The 21,137-nt window shown below is 46.5% G+C and overlaps 2 protein-coding genes across 2 annotated transcripts; both read right to left on the bottom strand.

Moving 5' to 3' along the window:
- Positions 1–236: 236 nt before the first annotated feature.
- On the bottom strand, positions 237–1,320 carry KCTD12 (potassium channel tetramerization domain containing 12). The gene has a single exon (XM_065744079.1). The coding sequence runs from the start codon at positions 1,285–1,287 to the stop codon at positions 313–315; it is 975 nt and encodes a 324-aa protein (XP_065600151.1). The 5' UTR covers positions 1,288–1,320; the 3' UTR covers positions 237–312.
- A 6,570-nt stretch (positions 1,321–7,890) lies between these two features.
- LOC136052399 (feather keratin 1) lies at positions 7,891–8,921 on the bottom strand. Its single transcript, XM_065742495.1, has 2 exons — positions 8,899–8,921; positions 7,891–8,645 (listed from the first exon to the last, which is right to left on the bottom strand). The coding sequence occupies exon 2, from the start codon at positions 8,622–8,624 to the stop codon at positions 8,328–8,330; it is 297 nt and encodes a 98-aa protein (XP_065598567.1). The 5' UTR covers positions 8,625–8,645; positions 8,899–8,921; the 3' UTR covers positions 7,891–8,327.
- Positions 8,922–21,137: the final 12,216 nt, after the last annotated feature.

Genomic DNA, 21,137 nt, shown 5'->3' on the forward strand with positions numbered 1-21,137 from the left:
CCGAAATCAACAGAAATCACTGAAAAGCAACCGGAAAAGAGTTCCTCGGCCCCTACACCCGGCACCGAGCGGAGACAGGCGGGGGGGGGCTGGGCACACGCACGCCTTCCTTGCGTTTATCCACACCCGTGACCTCTTTCCTCCCCGCTCCCAACACAGCTCCCGGGGGGCGCGACGGGGGCCAGGGCAGCCGGGCTGCAGCACGGCGCTTCCGTCCCCGCGGAGCTCCCCGGGGCTGCGTGCCGCGGCGAGGCGAGGCGAGGCGAGGCGAGGCGGGGGCCGGCGGCGGAGCCCCGCACCGCCGGGCGGGGCTCAGTCCCGGCAGAAGACGTACTCGGTGTAGCTGGTCCAGATCTTGTCGTCGGCGGGGCCGCCCTGCTCGGGGCCGAAGGCGCAGGTGCCGGTGGAGGAGCACGCGGCCATGCGGAAGCCGGCCTCGGAGAGGCGGTCGAAGGCTTGCTCGAGGAAATTGAACTTGAGGTAGTAGCGGGCGGTGTAGCGCTCGGGGGGGCGGTCGGGGTCGCGGCTCTCGTTCAGCGTCTCCCCGAACACCTCCTTGGCCAGCGCGGTCTTGCCGCACACGGTGATGCGCGCGACCCGCCGGAACTTGGCGTCTGCCTGAGCCTCCCGCCCGATGGTGTACGAGCCGCGGTAGCCGATGGTGATGTAGCCCGAGCGCCGTCCGCCCGCCCCGTCCAGCGACTGCGAGGGCGTCAGCAGCGGCCCGCCCGAGGGGCTGCGGCTGGCGGTGGGCGACGGCGCGGACGCCGCCGCGGCGCCTCCTTCCGCGGGCTCTGCCTCCAGGCAGCCGAGCGGCGGCGGTTCGTCGGCGCACAGAGAGCCGTCGCGGTGCAGCGCTGCGGGGCGGGAGGCGGCGGCGGCCACCCGAGCCTGAGCCAGGCGGCGCGCCAGGTCGGGCAGCTGGAAGTACTCGGCCTCGCGCTGCAGACGGCTGCGCTCGGGGAAGTGCTCGGGCAGCACCAGCTGCAGGTCCCGCAGGTAGTCCAGGATGTAGCGGAAGAGAAAGCCGTCGCGGTCGAGGAAGAAGCGGCCCTTGCTGTCCCGGGGCAGCTCGCTGGGCTGCTGCTGCGAGAACATGCGCCAAAGCAGCGAGTCCCGCACCGAGACCACGGTGCAGCGCCGCGTCACGTACACCTGCCCGCCCACGTTCAGCTCCACGATCTCGGGGAACGCCGACCAGCCGCCCGCCGCCGCCGTCCCGCTCGCCGCCGCCGGCGACACGCCGCCTCCGTTGGGCAGCCCGCGGGCGCTGTCCGCCAGGGCCATGACGAGGGAGCCCGCCGCGGGCGGGGAGCCGCCGCCTCCCTCCTCCTCCTGCTGCCGCCGGCAGGTGCCGCGGAGCCTCTGTCCTCCGGAGTCCCCCCCCGCCCCGTCGGTGCGCGGAGCCGGGCGGCCGCACTGCGGACCGGGCGCCTCCGTCGGGCTGCGAGCGGAGCGCCCCGGCGGCGGCGGGGCCGTGTTTATGTACGCGGCCGCAGCCGGCGGGAGGCGGGGGAGGCCGGCGGGAGGCAGAGCCGTAGCGCGCGGGGAGGGGACGGCTGCGGCTCGGCACTGACGCAGGGTCCCCGGCCCCCGCCCCGTCCTGCCCTGCCCTGCTTCTCCTTAAGGCCCGGCCCGGGCGGTGCGGAGACGGAGAGGGAGCGGTTCCGCTCCATCCGCCTTCGGCGGCTGTTGGCAGCAGCGGTGCGGGGACCCCGCAGCCTGGCACCTGGGTGTGGGTGTGTGTGTGGGGGGGGGTACGGTTGTCACCGTGCAGCTGAGGTGTGATTTGAAGTTATTGGGTACGTTGGGAAACATAAAATGTAACGGGAGGGAGCATTTAAATTACGTTTCAGAGGGTTTTCATCCGCCTTTCTGGCTCTGTGTCTTTCTCTCCTCGGGGAGTCCACGCGTGCCCTCATGCCGGAGAGCTGCTGGACGGACAGGAGGCAGTGCTTTCCAAGGAGCCCTCTTTGCTCTGTTCTGCTACAAACACCGAATGCACTGAACGAGAAATCAGAAGGCGGAGAGACAGGGGTTAAAAACACTTCAGAAACTGAGAAATGGGGGAGGAAGGAAAGGCAAGCTAGTTCTCAAGAAGCGAGGTAAGTTTGCTCAAGAGAAGAGGAAGAAGAGAGGGAGTTGAGAAATAAGAACTTTGCAGAGGGAGCGGATGACAAGAACAGGGGGTGAGGCAGGGGATGGGGTGAGCTTGAGTCACTCAAAAGCCACAAGAGTTCAGTTTGAAAGGACTAAGGATAAGGCAGGAGAGATGTCGAACACTGCATTTTCCAAATGGGAAAACGCTGCTTGCACTCACCACGATGTGTTTTTGTTTGTGGGAGTGAAATGGCACAGTAGGTTCAACTGATCTTTTGCTGACGTGCTGTAACAAGTGACTTGGTACATTCTTCCTATCCTGTCCTGTCCTGTCCTGTCCTGTCCTGTCCTGTCCTATCCTATCCTATCCTATCCTATCCTATCCTATCCTATCCTATCCTATCCTATCCTATCCTATCCTATCCTATCCTATCCTATCCTATCCATCATATCTTAATCGTATCCTATGCTATCCTATCCTAGAGAGGAATAGGATTGATGTTAAAACTGTAGCTTTGGAATACCAGGAGAAGTACAAGAAGCCTGAAAGAATTTGGTTTGCAACCCATTTAAATCCACAAGTTTGTCCCTGTAGACAAAAAGGAAAATAATGTCACTTATCCATTAGCACAGAGGGAACCTTTGTTTTGTCTTCTTATGCTATTTCAGAGTCGATTCACCAGACTAAAACATGTGAAAATATCGCATTGTGGTTCACTGGTAGCAGCTTCATGGGGTTACTTTTGCCTCAGTTCCTTAATATGGTGTCTTCCCCCAGTGGCACCCTGCTCCCGGCCATCCTTAGCAGGAAGCTGCTTCAGGAGCCTCCCACAGATGCATATTTTAAACTCAGCTTTCCTCGTGTGGGCTCTGCTGAGAGCACTGTGATCAGCCTGTGCACCCAGGAGATGAGATCATATAATGCTCGTGAGGGCAGTTATTCACTGCACAAGTTGCAGTGGAAGATTCTGTGCGTGCCAGCAGTGCCCATAGAGTCATACAATCATGGAATGGGTTGGATGGGACCTCAAAGCCCATCCAGTTCCAACTCCTGGCCATGGGTGGGGTTGCCACCCACCAGGTCAGGCTGCCCAGGGCTTCCAGCCTGCTGTGGTTGTCTCGGAGATAGCCATCATTCTCTGGGCTTAAGGATGGACCCAGCACTGAACTATCATTCTTGAAGTAACCACTCAGCAGAGCTGTTACCTTCCCTGGGCATCTCCTGCAGCTTTACGCAGTTGAGGATGTTTTGCCTGGCTTCAAGTCTGTGGTTACTGTAACATCCAACAGTTTGTTTGTTTGTTTTTTCTCACTTTTTTTCACCAAATTTTAGAATACTTTTTCTTCATTTCCCGTCTCTTTATGCTTGGCTATATTTATCTTCAATGGGGAGAACTGGACTTCATCCAAGGGTATTAAAATGGATGAATGCATCCGCTATTTTCATGTGTGTGTGTCAGTCACTGGGTTGCGTAACACATCCATAACCTCTGTGTCTTCTTCTCGTTTTGTGTGTGGGACACAGTGAGGTACTGGTCTGTGTAACAGTCAGGGGTGCCACAGAGCACCATGGCAGACATACTACCCCAGTAAAGGGAGCGTGTGAGATCTAGTGGGCAGACTAAGCTTTATGATGGGAAATGTGGATTTCTTTAACTGTGATGCCGTGACAATTGTAAGAATGAGCTGCTTCTCTTCAGGCACTCCCTTGCAGTGTTTGCTGTTAGCTGTCTGCAGGGACTTGCAGTACTTCGGATGCGTGCTGTCCTAACGGTGGGATCCTTCCGCTTTTCTTCTACCATTCTTGAGTTTCAGACTTTTTGGGTGGGTGCTTTTGTTGTGTCAGTGCTTAAAAGAAAGCTTCTTTCACGGCTGCCAGCGGCACCAGTGTGGGTCCAACATACTCAGCGGTAACGTGGTTCAGATGCCCTCGAGCGGGACGGGTCCCTTCCCAAACAGTAGAGAAAGGGCAGCACCTAGCGGGACTGAGCCATATTGCAGTTAATCTGTGGGAAGGGCTCCGAAGCGATGCTTACACAACCCAAATACCTGATGAAGAGAAATCGTTGAATCCCAGAACCGTTTGAGCTGGAAGGGTCATTGAAAGGCCGTGGTCCAGCTCCCCTGCAATGAACAGGGACATCTGCAGCTAGAGTTGCTCAGAGCCTTTTAGTGACAAAAAGTAGAAGTAAACATGTTACCGTATTCATGTTCTTCCTGGGACACTTTTCAAAGCAAGAACACCTTTTCTCCCTCTTCTAAGCTAAAAGTAGTGGTTTGCAGTTATGTCTAATAAGATAAGATTGGATTTTTTTACTGAATTCAGTAAAATATTTACCCTCCTGCATAAAAGCAACAAAAGGACTACTGATCTGAACCACAGGCTCAGCTGTGCTCATTTAAGCCCCACAATCTTGCTTTGAGGTTGCAAGAAAAAGAATATGTTAGTTAGCTGCAACTGCACGTCCTAGGAAGACCAACTGCTAAGAAAATACAGACATTCAAGTGTGAATTACATTGAAGGAAGAATCACAGAATAATTCAGTTTGGAAGAGACCTCAGGAGATGATCAAGTGTCAAAACACTCAGCTCCTGACAGAGGGATATAGGACAGTTGTGTCATTTTATAATATGTAGCAGTGTGATATTTTACATGCACAACATGTGCAGGTTTTCTCCTGTGCTAAATTACTCACAGTCCCTGAGGAGCAGTTCTAAGTCAGTGTTCTTTCTGCGAGCCTTGGCTCCCAGAAATTAATTTTCAGTATCTCTAAAATATTTTATTCACGTGTTCAAGTCTTCCCTTGGCAATTTTACTTTCTGTGAATAAATAGCATTGTGACCCAGCTTCTACCACAGTACTGACAGGAAGACAGTCAGACCTTTGCAAACATGAGTGGAAGCTACATCGATCTTCTGTGTCAGCCATGAGCATGGATCAGCAGCTTTATACTCTGTGCTAGAATCTGATGGTATGAGGATTCAATAGAAGAGTTTCTTCATATAGGGAAAATATAAGTTATTATCTGCTTTTGTTTTTTGTTTTAACACAACTAATTAGGAAGTCAAAAACAACCTCTACTCCCACTTAGTACCAGCCTGCCTTCTTACAGGGTCTGTCAGGCTTCAGAATAGCTTTCAGTGTGAAAAAGCACTTTGCAAGGGAGCAGGGTGCTGGCAGTCCTCCTCATTACTGAAGGCCTCAGGGTAGGAGCTGAAGTCGGGAGTCAGGGCTTAGACAAGGTTGGGAGTGTTTCAGACCCAGAAGACAAATCTCAGGGGAAGCTATAATCAAAAGACAGAAGTGTTGGTTTGCAAAGGAGCCAGTTAAGAACTGACCCTAATTCTGTGCCTCTGAGAAGCTAATCACAAGGGCACTGTCACTCCTGGGCATGAAACCCATCCAAGAGAAAATACCTTTTAAGGAACTTTTCAACAGTTAGTGGTTTGGATTAAATGTCTTTCTTATTTATGAAACTGTATTTTAACAGAGGAATTCAGAGTGTATTCCTCGAAGGTAAGTGGTTAATAATAAAGATGGTGGTGACAGTGTGTTTCAGACTTACCTCTTCACTTTGGCTGTGGTTATCAGTGTGTTTTTTGGTAATTAATTCTTTTGAAAACATGGTCAGTGCACAATAAGGAATTCATATACTTCGACTTTTTGCCACTGTGTACTAAGTGTAAAGTGAAATGGTTCACTTCAACAGACTCAGGAAATGAATGTTTTTCTTTGTTCTCTTTGCATCTTTTCCCGTTGAAATCGATGTAAAATTCCTGTTACATTTAATGGAAGAAATGCTGTCGTCCTCACCAGGGATGCTTACTGCATCCATTAAAAAAAGGAGAGGAAGAAAACCCCGAGGTGGGAACCCACAGCAGGCACTCTGTGAGTTGGTGTTTGAAAAATGTGTGCGCTATTTTTGGCTCTACCTAAGCTTGTGTCTTTGAATGGGGAACTGAGTGTGGTGGTGTCACACCCTGCTAGTTTCACAGCCCATCTAAACTAATGAGCAATATTAAACTGGCAAGGAGGGAACGGCTTGCCAAAGCTTATTTAGCATGCTAATGTTCATTCAGGGTGTCAGTCCTGAAGGATGCTTTGAATGTGGCTGAGGTGGGCCCAGCTTTTTCCTGGCTCTGTGATTAAGCATCTGTCCACCAGACTTCATCTCCTCTGACACAGACTAGAACAAAATTAATGAAGTCTCATTAGAGACTTGGTGTTCACCTTCCTACCTGGAAGATAAAAGTCAAAATTTAAATGCATTATAAAAGGACCCTTTATTGTTAGGATGCTCAAACTCGTTTCTGTTACTTAGGCCTCAGAGTACAAGCCCTCTTGCATGGTTTGCAGCTCCAGAAGGTTTTTGCTGCTCCAGATGTCTTGGAAAATAGCCATTCAGTCAGGATCTCACTGAAGCACATGTCACTTATGGCCATAACTGGTGTTTCTTGTCAGTGGGATCGAACATCTGTGAGTGAAGGCTGTAAGCAGACTCTTAGCTCCTGTGGGCAGTGTGTCTCAGTTGTGAGGCCATACCAGGAGGAGATGCTGGGCCTCCTGTTTGCTCACACCCTCTCTGACCCACCACATAAACTAATGTTGTATTGAGAACATTTCTTTTTACTTACATGAGAGGGAAGATGATTTGCCACCTAACTGCTCAACATCTCAGTCTAGCAAGTGAATTAGCAGGTCAGCCTCTGCTAGCACCAAAGCTGAGCTTGGCAGAACACTTCATTCACAAAATGCCAGCTCTCATCCTCAGAGGCATTTCCAGGCTTCCCCTACCACTTATGCTCCTACCTCTTTATCCGCTACACAACCCAACCTGATTTTCATCTTGAACTGAGTTTTGTTTCTCGAAGCCGAGCTAGAACAAAGTTGGAAGCAACTTTGTCAGACACAGCTGATTGTTCCCCAGCTTCCTGATGCCCCATGCTAATGAGATATTACTGCACAAAGTAATGAAAAGCAGCTGTTTCTTACCTGGAAATTAAAACTGTAATTCATTTGGAAGCAAGACTGACAAAGCTGTCTTCCTTCTTAGGGAACTTTACTGCACGTATTTTGCTTTGTAGTCGGAGAGGCTAAAACGGGATTCAATTATTGTGTCTAGGAAAAACTGAATGTGCTTTCCTGTTCCAAGTTTACCTAGAGGAGTCATCACTCTGCTTTGTAGGGATTTCTTGTAAGATCTTATCAGTGATTTTAGTCAGTCAAGTGTCTAAGAGGTGGTCAGGACATTATAGAAATATATGGAATGAAAAATCAGTGTTCAGATTGAATGATGTTTTAATGAAGCAAGTATCTAAATTCTCAAACAAATCACACATTCATTTAATTCCAACAGTTTGCAGACTCTTTAAGCCCTTGAAGAATATAGGAATTAGATTTTTAAGAAGCTCTCCTCTCTATCACAGAATCTCTCTATCATAGAATCGCAGAATATGAGTTGGAAGAGACTCACAAAGACAATCAAGTTCTACTCCTGTGTCCAGCTTATCAAATTATCCTGTCTTACCAAATGAAAAACAATATCCAACATCATTCATTGCTGACATGTCTATTAGAGGAACATCCTGGACACTGGTAAGACCTGGACAATACCAAACACCTCTCCAACTCCCTTTGACTTGCAAAAAACATCTCCCTTGAAGAGCACCCAGCTCCTACAAGCAAGAGGTTAAACTTTAGGGTGCTATACAACACTTCAAGACAAAATAATTTTCTCTGAATGGCTTTGCTGTGAATCTCAACAGGAAAGGAACACAAGGATACCGAGATTACAATGCAGCATAAATTTTATTGAGTCTAAAGAAGGAATCAAAGCAGTGCATAGTTTAAAGCTGCTACGAAGGCAGCTGGTAAACAGGTTGGTAATCAGCTGGCAAACTTGGCCATGATAGGATGCATGTCTTCCTCCCTCATATGGCGAGAGAAAGAAGAAGCAGGGCCCTCTCAGCTTGCTTCAGGATGAACCCGTGGCACAGGACAGCACGAGACAAAGACTTGTGATGATGAGAAGAAAGTAGGAGAAGAAGATGTCTGCTGGCTGTGTTTCCAGACAGCACAGGCTGGCACCCTGGCTTCCCTCTCTGCTTTGCAGGAGAGCAGGAGGGTGCTCAGCCCATCTGGAAACCCTGGCCAGCAGCTCCATCCTCAGTCCAGCGCCTGGCTTTGAGCATCACTGGGATGTGCTCAGGGGACATCCACCTTGGCTTTAGCAAGGCAGGCACCTTCTGCCAGAGAACCGGCTACCCAGGCCAGAGATGCCAAAGCCTCCAGAAGAGATAGGCACTCCCTCCTGGCTCAGGATGCTGCCAACAGCAGCAGAGGTGCTAGATCCCACAGCAGTGTTCTGGGGGAAGGAGCTGAGGATGGGTCCAGGCAGGGTCACCACCACAGGAGAGGGCTGGATCACCACACGGGAGTCCTGGCACTGGCGCACGCATGGCTCGTTGCAGCTGTTGGCCAGCGGGGTCGGGCCACAGGGACGGCACAGATCGAAGCAGGACATGGCTGTGGGATGGAGGTGTACCTAGGAGAAAGGGCAAGAAAAGCACAGACAGCATGAGCAGCAGCCTGGTGGCCTGCTCACCAAGGGGTGAGGCTCACCAAGGTGCTCTCCCACCTCCCCCAACACTGGCAAGCAGAACAGAGCTAGCAGGAGCACCACCAAGGAGTGAGAGTCACACCAAGACTGGAACAGAGTCAAAGACTCAGTGGAGGTCAGAAGAGAAAGAGGAGAAGCAGAGAAAGAGGAGAGTGAGGAGAAGACCACTGCAGCTCACCTTGTTCACCGAGGAGGAGAAGGCAAGAGAAGTGGATGAGGGAGCGTGGTGTTGGATGGGCTTTTATACGGGTCAGAACTGCCCATAGGCCCAGAGGCACCCTTTGCACATACATTATGTGTAACAACAAGCTCATCTTGCATGCAAAACACCACAATTAAAGAAATTGATGTCTTTTTTTTTTTCTGTTCCCTGCAATGCTCCCTTTTCATTTCTGTGTTTAGGACATGCCCAGTCTACCACTAAGTCTCCTTTCAAGTGACAGGATTAGAGGCCAAAACATTTCCTGGAGACGTGACACGTCAGCATGAGCAGATGATGCAGCCAGTGATGAGCACTGTGTAACCTCAGGAGGGAAGAGCAGCCTCCTACCCTCTGGGGCCTTACTTCAATACTTGTCTTTATGGTTGGGACAGGTCTTCTCCCAACCCTGAAGCTTCACCTGTACTTCCACACGGGAGGGATGGTATCATCAATCCTTCTCCCTAATGCTATAATAAAATCTTAGATTATAGAATGCCTTAGTTTGGAAGGCACCTATAAGGATCATCTAGTCCAACCCCCTGCCACGAGCTGGGATGTATTCCAGCAGATCTGGTTATTCATAATCCATATAACCTTACTTTGAACATTCCCAGTGCTGGGGCATCACAGCTTCTCTGCACAACCTGTCCTAGTGTCTAACAAAAAGGTCTTCTTTAGATCCCTTTTGCATATCTGCAAACTGCTGGCAAAATAAAGATTGCTCAGTCTTTTGAATACAAATCTGGGGGCTTGGGTAGTAAAACTCAGAAATTATCTTTCCCATATCTGGTGTGAGACAACTGCAGAAGTATATGCCATAAAGTTTTTCTAGCTTGAAAAGGGTTACAGCCATGCAAAGGAACCTGTTTGTTTGTTTTCAGCTTTTAATTTTCCATGTGTGTTGTATATACCTGCCGTTTGCCAAACTGCCATCCTGAAATAATTGAATGCTTTCATTGTTATTGTTTATATTTTTTAATGCAAAGTCTTCTCTGGGAGGTTAAATCACTTAGAAAGAGGCTGAGATTCAGTGAAGGAGAAGCTTATCTGAGAGGCAGAAGATAAGCGTAAATCCTACAGTTGAAATGACAAAGAAGCTTCCAGAATAAAAAAAGATCTCTTTGTAAGTCAAAACTCTCTGTGACTGGCAGTCTAAAAAGTAAAAAGAAAAAAACTGCCAAGCGTAAAGCTTGCTATGGTGGAAAAAGAGAAAGGAAAAACTGAAACATACAGCTAAGAAAAAGCAAAGTTAAGTACAGAGGGGGTGGATTGCAAGTCTTTCTGGATTTTATGAGCCTTGAACTGCATATTTTCTGTGTTTTTGAGTTATAGTAGTTACACAGCCTTGTCTTTAATATTGTGTATGGATTACAAACGTGGTTGTTCAGATTGTTCAACCATTCAATGGTTGTTTTTCCACATATTTTACCTTCTTGCTTTTACTGTACTGGTGCATTTTTTTCCATCAGCCAAAGCAAATATATTTGTTTGTTTTGTATTTTTTTTTTTTCACTTTGCAATGGAAAAAAAAATGTTTCAGTAGACATAGAAAGTTCTTACGTACAGCCCTAAGTACTCTGTAAGTACAGGAGGACAGATTATGAACAGTGCAAAATTAACACTCTTTCAGAGAAGAACTACTTCCTGACATCCAGTCTGAATCTCCCCTGGCACAACCTAAAGCCGTTCCCTCTCGTCCTGTTACTAGTTACACAAGAGAAGAGGCCCGCCCGCAGCTCACTACAACCTCCCTTCAGGTACTTACAGAGAGCAGTAAGGTCTCCCCTGAGCCTCCTGCAGAGTGAGCAACCCCAGCTCCCTCAGCCGCTCCTCATAAGGCCTGTGCTCCAGACCCCTCACCAGCTTAGCTGCACTTCTTCGGACACACTCCAGGGCCTCGATGTCTTCCTTGCAGTGAGGGGACAAATTCTGGACATTTTTGTTTTCCAACACTGAACAAATAAAGAAATGTGTACTAACTTACCCCCAAATCATTTTCTCTTAAATAAGCTTTCCATGTGTGTTAAGTTCTAGCTAGGCTGGGAGCACATTCCTGTCCCGATTTATGATAATGTTCACATTACTTTTCTTTAGAAAGGACTCTGAGGATGTTCACCGTGCTTTGGCTTGGCAGCCTGCTGGCCTGGTGCAACCAGATCAGCTTGATCAAAGATAGGTCAGCTGGGACACATTAGGCATCAGACTGCTCAGGAGGCAGTGCTGTCATACAGCTGAGAATCGTGTCTGTCTGCCGGAATGGTCTGCTCCACTCCCATTCTATAAGCTGTACTCAGTACTATAAGCTAAACTGTTTGAATTTGCACCAAAAGAGGGAGGGAGCACATCACCAGGCACTTGGGTCAGTTGGCATTTCTCTGACACAAAACGACAAGAGGCAGAGCAGGGCTTAGGTTCATACGCTGGAATTATTTACGATCAAGGACCCTATCAGGGACAGATGAATGGGCTTATAGAGCAGCATTAACACACGTGAAGTAGATAAGCCATAGGAAGCTTGACTTGTCAAGCAAGGATGATCCTGATTCGAAGCATCGGAAGAGAAAATGTGAACAGGCTGTAATGCCACACTGCGTGTCAGGTGTTCTGACTAATGGGAAAAGCTGTTTTCTTTAGGATCTAGCACAAAGAAGAGATGTTCTAAAATCCTTCCCAGTGGAATCCATGTGCAAATATAAACCTAGGGCTCAGGAGGATATGGTCAGAGAGCATCTGGTCAAAATTAATGCACACAAATCCACAATGGGATGCACCCATGAGTGCTGAGGGAGCTGGCAGAAGTGATTGCTGAACCACTCTCTGTGGTCTTCGAAAGGTGCCGATGAATTTCAGTTGCGGAGGATGTGACGTAGAAAAAAATACAAATGTGTGTACTCTCACTCCTACGTCATTTGTTTGAGCATGGCTTTCATCTGGGCTTCCTCTGTGTTATTCTTTGTATTACCACTCTGACTTTGCCATTAATGCCTTTAATTAGGGACAGTATTGTTACTAAAAGCCTTAATCTGCTGAGATGCTGATCGCCTGCATTTTCACTAAATTGCTAATGAAACTCCTTCCGTTGAACCAGCCAAAGATAACAGCATCAAAGGATGTGATTAAGCTGTGAAACAAGTGGCAAGATGGCTTGTTTATTTTTTCGATGCTGTGACAGCACAGCAATTACAGCTTATTTTATCCCCTTATGTTTTCGCAAAGTTGACGGTTGCCTTTATTTCTTTTTAATGATTAAATTTTACTTTTTAATTCACTTAGAGTAAACGCGCCATGGCGGTAAACACCAGCTTGGAACCGGCCACGCTGCGATGGAAGTGAGAGCCGTGTCCTGGGGAGCAGCAGGTGGCACTGCTGCCTCTGCAGTGCCGCAGCTGAAGGAAGCCATTTCGTGAGCACTATTTACCGGCAGTGCCGACTGGTCTGGGTGGTGGGAACTAACCCTCCAGATTCTGAATAGCGTCATTCTCTGTGTGAAATTCCTCCCGGTCTTGTTGATAGTGTTTGCTCCAGCGTATGTGGCGAGGAGTGTGACTCTTGATTGCTTGCGTTTTAAACCCAGGATTTTACCAGAAGCCTGATGAACTGTGTATACTTACTGATGCTCTTGGCAGCCCTTGCTGAGTGCAGAAATCACCGTTTCTAGAGCTTAATAAAACATCACCACGTTTATGCAAGTAAAAACTTGTTCTGGAAACTGATCCAGAATCACTTGGTTCATTAGCAGTCGCCTTTATTTCATCTCTCAGCAGCCAGTACAGCAAAAGCGTCATGGGTAGGAACGAAGACAATGCAAGAACACCTACCCCAAGTGACCAGAAGTCTGCCAGGAAGGCAGCAGTCAGGTTGCTTGCTTTGCCTTGCTTTGTTTCCTCCAGCTCCACACGTTCTGCTTGCATCCTTTGGCTTTGAGTGCAGGTGATACTGGCTGCCTCATGTCCATTCTGCTTACAGCTCAAGAAACCAAGACAAATGCATATACAGTAAAAACAAGAAATGTCAGTAGCCTGGGCTGTAACTCTGTTATCCTGAGGGGCTTTACGTAAAGGATGAATAAACCCTCTGGAGTTCACAGGAAGTAAGACAGAAGGCCGATCTAGAAACTGGGAGAATAAGGGAAATATTTTTGTCTTTGAAAGGATGAGATGTGAATCAGTGAAGACAGCTGTTCCAAGACCAGCTAAACCTAGATGCCTACACAGTCATCAAATCATTTCTGTCATCTTATTTATTATTTAAATACGCACTTAGTACTGTCTTTAGTCTGGACTCCTTAAGTGGGACGTGAGTTCCTGATGGGTATTATATTTGACACTGTGTCACTAAAATAAATAAAAATCCTTGATTTTTATTTAATGTTAATGTTACATCCTGAAAAGACACAGCTGTAAATGAAAAACACTTGGAATTTACCTGTAATACTAATATTAAAATTTATTCATGTAAGTAAGGATGTCTGATGATTCATTTTTTCAGAAGAGGTTTGGATGAGAAGTGGTATTTTGGTAAATCAGTGAAGGGAGTTGTTCCTTCAATAAGGGCAGGCAGAAGACCAAAAAGGAAATGGAAAGCTAATGTGTCAGCATCAAGACAGAGGGTAGAGTGCTGGTGCATGATTCTGCTTTGGACACGCAAAATCGATGGACTGCACCAGGGAATGGGGGAAGAGAAAGCATCAGCACAAATGAGTGTTCAGTGAATGACAAAAAAATAATTAACACACCCTCCACATCCCTCTGCACATAGGCTTAGAGGAGTTGCAGACCTCTGCTCAGGGTTTTCTGTTAGCATTTTGTTCATTCTTAATCCATGTTATCAGTTTTCCTCATCCTTCCCATAGAATTAGTCACACACCTCTTGTCAGTCAGGCAGTCATGATCATGTATCACTGCTGAACCAGGATCGCAGTGGCTTTAACATGTGTGACTGACAGCAGAACCTCAGAGCAAAAGGAAGCCAGAAGCTCAACAGGGATAAACATATGAGAGTCCCTCATCAGGTGAAGGAACTGATTATTCTGTGATGTATATGCAAACTGCAGCATTCTCACATGCAAACAGAAAGAAGATGCTAATGTTAAGGGGCAGAATGAGGGCCAAGGGAAAAAACAGATGATGGTACATGTCACAAGAGGTTGTCAGCACAGCCTTCTGCCTGGTTAGTTCACAGAGGCAGTGAAGTCTTTTGAAGTTTCCTTTGCCTCTCTAATCAGTCCCATTAGAACAAGTAGATCTGAGCTTCAAAGGTTGCAGGGCTCGTCAAAGAAGAAAGCTGCCTGCTCCTCAAACCAAGGATGGCAGCTTCATGTCCCAGGGTGGGATCTCCCACGTGAGGCCGTGGCATCGACATGGTGGGCATGATTATACAGCAAGTGCTGCACTCAGATCTCTTTGAAGGGCTTACATGTGCTCCCTAATTATTGATCCTCTCCACTTGACAAGACTTTCAAAGAGTTGAAAAGGTGCTCAGTAGAGCGTACTTCTTAGCTTGATCCCTCACCTGTAAAGTCTAGATGAATCCACAGACTTGTTGCATTTGAACTGTTTTCTCTAGTTCTTCAACTGAATATGTATACATTAAAGTAACTGGAATGTTTCCGTATTAAAAGCCTGTACAATTTTGTTGTTGTTGTTAGATTCCTCCTACAAAGGTTCTTCCAGAACTTCAGTGCATTGAAGATATAGGAGATGATTAGTTTGTTCATCTCACTAGGTGGCATTATTAAGAATGGCATTTACTGACTCTGAAGAAACAGAAAGTCAGGTGAGTTTCAGTATTTTTGCAAAGCCAACTCATTGACTTTGCAACCTGTCATTTCTGAAAGTTTGCAAGATGAGAAAAGATGGGGAAAAAAAAGGCCTGAATATAGCATGTCTCTTCATTTTTAACACCAGGTTTATACTTTTGTAATTTGACTATGAATATCACTTATACTTCAACGAAAATAAATATTCATAACACTTCTGATACATTAATCTATTTGTTTAACTCAGTGTACAACTTTCCCAGGTCATGACCCTACTTTCAGTATTTGCAACTGAATTTCCATCATGCTTGAGGAACTACTGGTGAGTGTTGCAATCCCTTTGCAGTCACAGTCATAAGCTTGGGAATCATCTCTGAAGTATGACTTACTCTCATGCCCTTATTTTCGTGGAGTATTTAGAGACCAGCTGGGCTAATCCAGGAGGAATTTCAGAATGAGAAGCATATCATGAGCAGCGTCTGTAGACATTATGCTCACAGATGTTCCTCTGGTCTTTAAGGAAATGGTACTCAAATAGCAGTAGTAGAATCCCATAGTCATAGAAAATCCCAAGTTGGAAGGGACCCATAAGGATCATCGAGTTCAGTTCCAGGCTTCAGCCAAAAATAAGAGCAAGACCATTGTCCAGACACTCCTTGAGCTGTGACAGCTTGGTGCTGTGACCACTGCTCTGGGGAGCCAGTTCCCAACCACCCTCTGGACTCTGGGAAAGAACCTTTTTCTGATATCCAACCTGATATCAGGTTAGAAGCTGACCGTTTTTGCTTCAAGTAGTATCAAATTCTGTTAGAGGTCAGTTTAGGCAGGATGGGTGAATTCTAAAAATCTTGAAGTCAGAAAAATGAAAGGATAGAATGAAACTCCAGAGATCAACTTCCAACCCACCTCTTCACCAAGGCAAGATAAGAAACTCGGACTAATCGTGGCAGACATCAGCATAGTTGGTTCCAGTGAAGGGAATTCAACACTATTCTTATGTTGGCTACTTTAATTTGAGTATCTGGCACGCTTCCTGTTCTAAAGCTTTTTTTTTATTTTATTCTTTTTTTTTCCCCCCACATAAAACAAGAATTCATCAGGAAGGTTAAGATTGTGGTTGCTCATATGCTCTTCTTCTTGGTTTTCCATGCCTGATTTGTGATTGTCATTACTGTGCCTTTGCCTACATGTATAATAATTGTGTGTACAAGATAAATGGATAAAAACAAATGTGTCATCCTCTGCCATGCTTTTTGAGTTTAAGTAAGGTCCTTCTGATCTCCACCCTCCCTTCTGTAGTCACTGCTCGTGCGACCTTCTCATCATGTTTAATTTTAACTTATGACATTCCAGCAGAAACTCAGTCAAGTATTTCTCTAATTGGAAAACATCATTTCCTGTAAGAGCCCTTGCCATGTGCATGCACAGAGCTACACTGAGAACAGATATGTGACACATTCACATTCAGTCTTCAATGTAACGTAAACTCTGGGAGTTAAAGGCTTCACACGAGCATTTCTTTGGCAATCTGTTGGTGTGAGATGTTAAGATTTTCAGTATTATGTCTTTTAGATGTTTGTAAATAAGTTATACTTCCCAGGATAGGTTCACTCTTGATTCATATCCATACAGTACTCTCAAACACTACCCAGAGTCTTGAAGAATTTTTTACTTTTAAAGCTGTCACCACCTGAAGTCATACAGTCAGTTGAGAAGGCTTTACTGTAATAGTTAATCTTATCATTGTAAAAATGAAGCAAATGTGAAGCTTGAGGATACAGAAATGGTAAAGTTAAAATAGTAAAAGTGCCAAGTATACCATTTTTTTTATTTTTATTTTTTTAATCTCACTGCTTGCTTAAACAATTTTGAGGTTGGAGTCTGTGCTAGGGTGTCTGCTGTGAATGAAACCCACAGCAAAGAAGGCTGCACCCCTAATGACTCCTTCCTGATGATTTAGCTGATCTCATGTGCAGACGGGTTAAGCTGTGTGTTACTCTGTCCTGTTCAGCCAGATTCTGTCTGGGACGAGCCAGCTTTCTCCAGTCCTTCAGGAGAAACCCAGTGTACTTCATCCCACAGCCCTGACACATTCTTGCACTTTTCCTTGGTGGAGCACTGGTGCTTTGTTTTGCAGTGCTAATAGTGCAGGCTGCAAAGCAGTCTTTTCATCTCTGTGGGATTCTTTTCTGGCAACTTAAGCAGGGGACAACCTGAAGCCCATGGATCTGCTCTAATGAACATGACAAAGCAGTTTGCCCCAGGGTGGTCAGCTGTTTCAACAAGTCATACTGGGTAAAAACCTTGTGCCACCCAGATGAAGTCAACACAGCTGGAGCAGCCAGCTGGAAGAGACGCAGTGAAGAAGGTCAGAAATGCCTGTTCTGAAGGGAAGAATTGCTGGGATTTCCTGTCCTTCCTGTGCAGTCTGTCATGAGAAGCCTCTCAGAGTACAGCAGAGATCTATGGGCATTTTCTGGGTTCACTGCCTACTATGCTCAGAGAGAACGTGGATGATGGGTCCCCCATGCCTGGTCTCCCACTGCTACTTGGTAATGTGCTAACACCGAGAAAGAAGTCATACTTACATTTATATACTGACAAACTGCTTGTGAGAACACAGCAATTTTTTGAAGCCTATCTTTCCAAGTCTTTACAGGGATTTCTTGAGGTCTGGCCATATCTTTGGCACAGTCCAGAAGCAAGTTTTCCAACTCTACTTCCATCTTAATTCCTGCACCTCTTTTTTGTTCTCACATGCTCCAGAAACTCCACTCCTTATCTGCCCTGTAGGAGTTGAGGGAAGATGGACATGCACCAGCAATGTGCCCTCGTGGCCCAGAAAGCCAACTGTACCCTAGGCTGCATCCAAAGCTGCATAATCAGCAGGTCGAGGGAGGTGATCCTGCCCCTCTGCTCTGCGCTGGTGAGGCCGCACCTGGAGTACTGCATCCAGATGTGGAGTCCTCAGAATGAGAGAGACAGGGAGCTGTTAGAGTACTTCCAGAGGAGGGCCACAAAAATGATCCAAGGGATGGAAAACTTCCCCTACAAGGACAGGCTGAGTGAGCTGGGGCTCTTCAGCCCGGAGAAGGAAAGGCTTCAGGGAGACCTGATGTCAGCCTTTCAGTATCTAAAGGAAGGAGATAAGAAAGAAGTGGGCAGGCTCTTTTTGTCTGTGGTGACAGGGGAAATAGTTTCAAACTAAAAGAGGGGAGGTAGACTGAATATAACGAAAAGGTTTTTAACAATTAGTTTGGTGAGGCACTGGAACACATTGCCCACAGAGGTGGTGGATGCTCCATCCCTGGAGACATCCAAGGTCAGGCTGTACAGGTCTCTGAGCAACCTGGTGGAGCTGTAGGTGTCCCTGTTCATTGCAGGGGAGTTGGACTAGATGGCCTTTAATGGTCCCTTCCTCCTCAAACTGTTCTGTGATTCTATGAAAGAATTTTACTTGGGATTTTTTGTTTGGTTTGGTGTTTTCCTTCTCAGCCACATCCCAAGGTCATTCACACCGTCAGTTCCAGTGTTGCATCAAGCCCCCAGGAGGAGAAGTCTCTTGCACAGTTTCTTCCTGCTTCTGAAAGAGACAAGTAGCATTTCTGACCAGAAACAATGTCCTGACAGAATGAAGGAGGACAGAAGACAAATAGCCCAAGGCTCATCTGTCCTAGGTGTTTGCACACACGTCCAAGAATGCAGGAGGAAGCTCCAGCAGAACCTGTCTCCAAATGTTGCCACCATTGCCAAGCGGTTCCTTCTCCAGATGTGCCAGACTTCTGACCCAGCCCCATATTTTGAGTTGCTCTCTACCGTCCAGAAGATCAGAAAGAAGCAAACGAAATGCCACCAAGACTGGTAGACAGAAAAACATGTAACTCTAGCTCTGGGAGGCCACATGCACAGTAACCACAAATTTCATGCAAACTGCAGTGGGGGGTGTGGGCTTTGCTCTGGACTGGGTACCAATTTTGGCTCAGCTGCGGATGCTCACTGGCAAACTGGTTGCACCTCCATGAAAGAACTCAGGCTGTTACATCATGCACCAGTGCCCCAGCTCCTTATAAAACACTGGGATTCTGGAGCAGTTATCCTTTAGGTCAGGGAGGTTCTGTTGAGCAGAGGAGCATCTCCCATCTCAGCCAGCTGATGCTGAGGGAGCTCTGAGAAGCTCACACAAGTTCATCCTTCCCAAACAGTGGTGGGTTATACAGCTTCTCAGCAGCACGAGCAAAGTCAGTGCTGATGTAAAGCACGTTTCCAGTGTCTGGGAAGAAGAGACCTTGGAGGAATCAGTGGAGCTTGGAGGATGGAAACGTGTTAGGGCTTGGGGTCTCTTTCTTCCTCTTCCTCAACTTTTCTTTCCCTGCCCCACAAAGATTTGATCTTCCAGCATCTGAAGAGATAGGACATGTTTTATTTACATACAGATGCATCTCTTTTCTTTCCTCTGCTCCTTCACCCTCCCCCAAACCAGCAGCCACTTTCCCTAACTGACTTTGACCAGATATGCCTCCCAGATTTTCAGGGACTGTGAGGAAATATGCCTGGACCTTATCAGCACAGGAAAAAAAACAGTGCACTGCATTGCTATGTTGTGCTTGGAAGGTGGAGAGTCCTGCTGCTTAGGGTAGCAGGGTGAGATACCAGGAAGCTACAGGGAAAACAACTTCACAGCATCAGCCACCCTGTTCCTCTTAATGAGCCCTTCCTTCAGCAGCAGCAGCAGAGGAGCGTAGAAGCAGAGGGCAGGGATGGGTAGACCAGGATTAAAAAAAAATCCTTCTTAATTCATAAGCAACTTAGGCAGCAAGCTGCCCATTCAGAGTCAGCACCCAAGGCAGCTGCCTGCTTTTCTTTCACTGTAAAACAGCCTTGCATTGCCCCGTGAGCTGGACAGTATAACCAAGCAAAGCAAAAAGCATCCCAGAAGAAAACACAGACTTCCAGACTTCAAAACTGCTCCATTTCATAAAGAATGGAAACAGCCAGCCTGCAGAAAAGGGGAAGCCTAACTGCAGATAGGCAGAATAAGATCATTTTACGTGCTTATTAAAACCAAACTCACAGTGCTGCCATTGTGCCATTCAGAACAGTTATCAAAGTCAGTAAGGTAGGCTGTGTGAGCTGGTGGTGCCACTACCATTGCACATTTGCACTGCATATGACGTTAAGTAGTATTTTAAAATGTACATATACAGTGACTCAAAAGCAATGTATTTTTCCCATACAGCTAATTCCTTCTGCTGCTCCTTCAGCTTCTAAGGACACATCAAATCCTGTGAGGTGGGACAAAGACACAGAAAATATTTGTTGAACTCCTCCTGTTCAGTACTCTGACAATAGGTACCACTTTTGTATGAATGATTTTAACATCTGCTGATGCTTAAGAGTCAGCAAGGATGTTCAGAGATGATGGAGTCCCTCCTTTCATTTTGTGGATATTTTTTTTTATTTTTAATGCTTCCTGCATCTGTCTTGATCTACTGTGCCAATTAAAAAGTGTAGTAAATGCTTTATGTTTTTACAGCTCTTGTCTTCAAACATAAACTTTCTTCTTATTATTATTAATTTTTGCAGCTATTTCTTCATTTTAGAAATGTGGATGTAATGATGCTAATATTCTTTTTAGAGATGAATACACAATCACAGCTTTATGGTCTGAAACATGTAATACTTAAATCTCACAACTAATAACCACCATGTCATAATTACACCATAAATCACAGGCTGACACACTTAATGTGTAATTTAAGCTGTTTTGCAATATTTTTGGCATTTTTGAAATCTACCAGTGATGGAAAATATATACCTTAACTGCAGATAAACATGTATGAGGAAAAGAGTTTTTGTCTGGTTACTGTAGTGCCCCAAAAGAGACCACAAGATGCTGAAGGACAGCAAGAGAGTGTAGCTCCTAGGATGCCTGAGCTGCCTCTGGGACCTCGGTGAGCACACACTGCCTGAGCAGATGATGTAGTCCAGCCAAAAAGAAAAAAAAAGGGAAGAAAAAAAAAGGACATGATAGCCCTGAAAGATGAGCAATATATCAGCAACAAGGATTCTGCTTGTTAGTGGAGTGATCTGAGCCCTGTTCATGTAGCAACATGAACATGCAGCAGAGTGTTTAAATCCTTTCAGAGGGTCTATGTTTGTGAGAGGCTAAGGGGATAGGAGTGGAGGGAACATCTGCAGTGAAAGCTGGAGGAATAACTCTGCCAACACACACAACATTTCCCAATACCTGTTACAGGAGCTTCCACAACTGCTGACAGATAAATGATTGACTCCCATGAAATTAGGTGGATTTCTCACCCAAAGCCAATCTCTGTTTGCATCAAGAGTGTTTTATCATTCACTCTGTTTTTGCTGTGTATATTTCAGGTGTTATTTTAGCCCTTCTTACGCAGACTGAAGTTTTTTTATGGTATCTGGGACACTTTCCTAGGGGGTT

The sequence above is a fragment of the Cyrtonyx montezumae genome, unplaced genomic scaffold (assembly GCF_038088225.1).
Source record: "Cyrtonyx montezumae isolate F1298 unplaced genomic scaffold, pur_monq_1.0 scaffold_3, whole genome shotgun sequence".
NCBI classification, from domain to species: domain Eukaryota; kingdom Metazoa; phylum Chordata; class Aves; order Galliformes; family Odontophoridae; genus Cyrtonyx; species Cyrtonyx montezumae.

Coding starts and splice junctions, on each gene's coding strand:
- KCTD12 (XM_065744079.1), bottom strand. CDS start 1,287: ATGGCCCTGGCGGACAGCGCCCGCGGGCTGCCCAACGGAGGCGGCGTG.
- LOC136052399 (XM_065742495.1), bottom strand. CDS start 8,624: ATGTCCTGCTTCGATCTGTGCCGTCCCTGTGGCCCGACCCCGCTGGCC.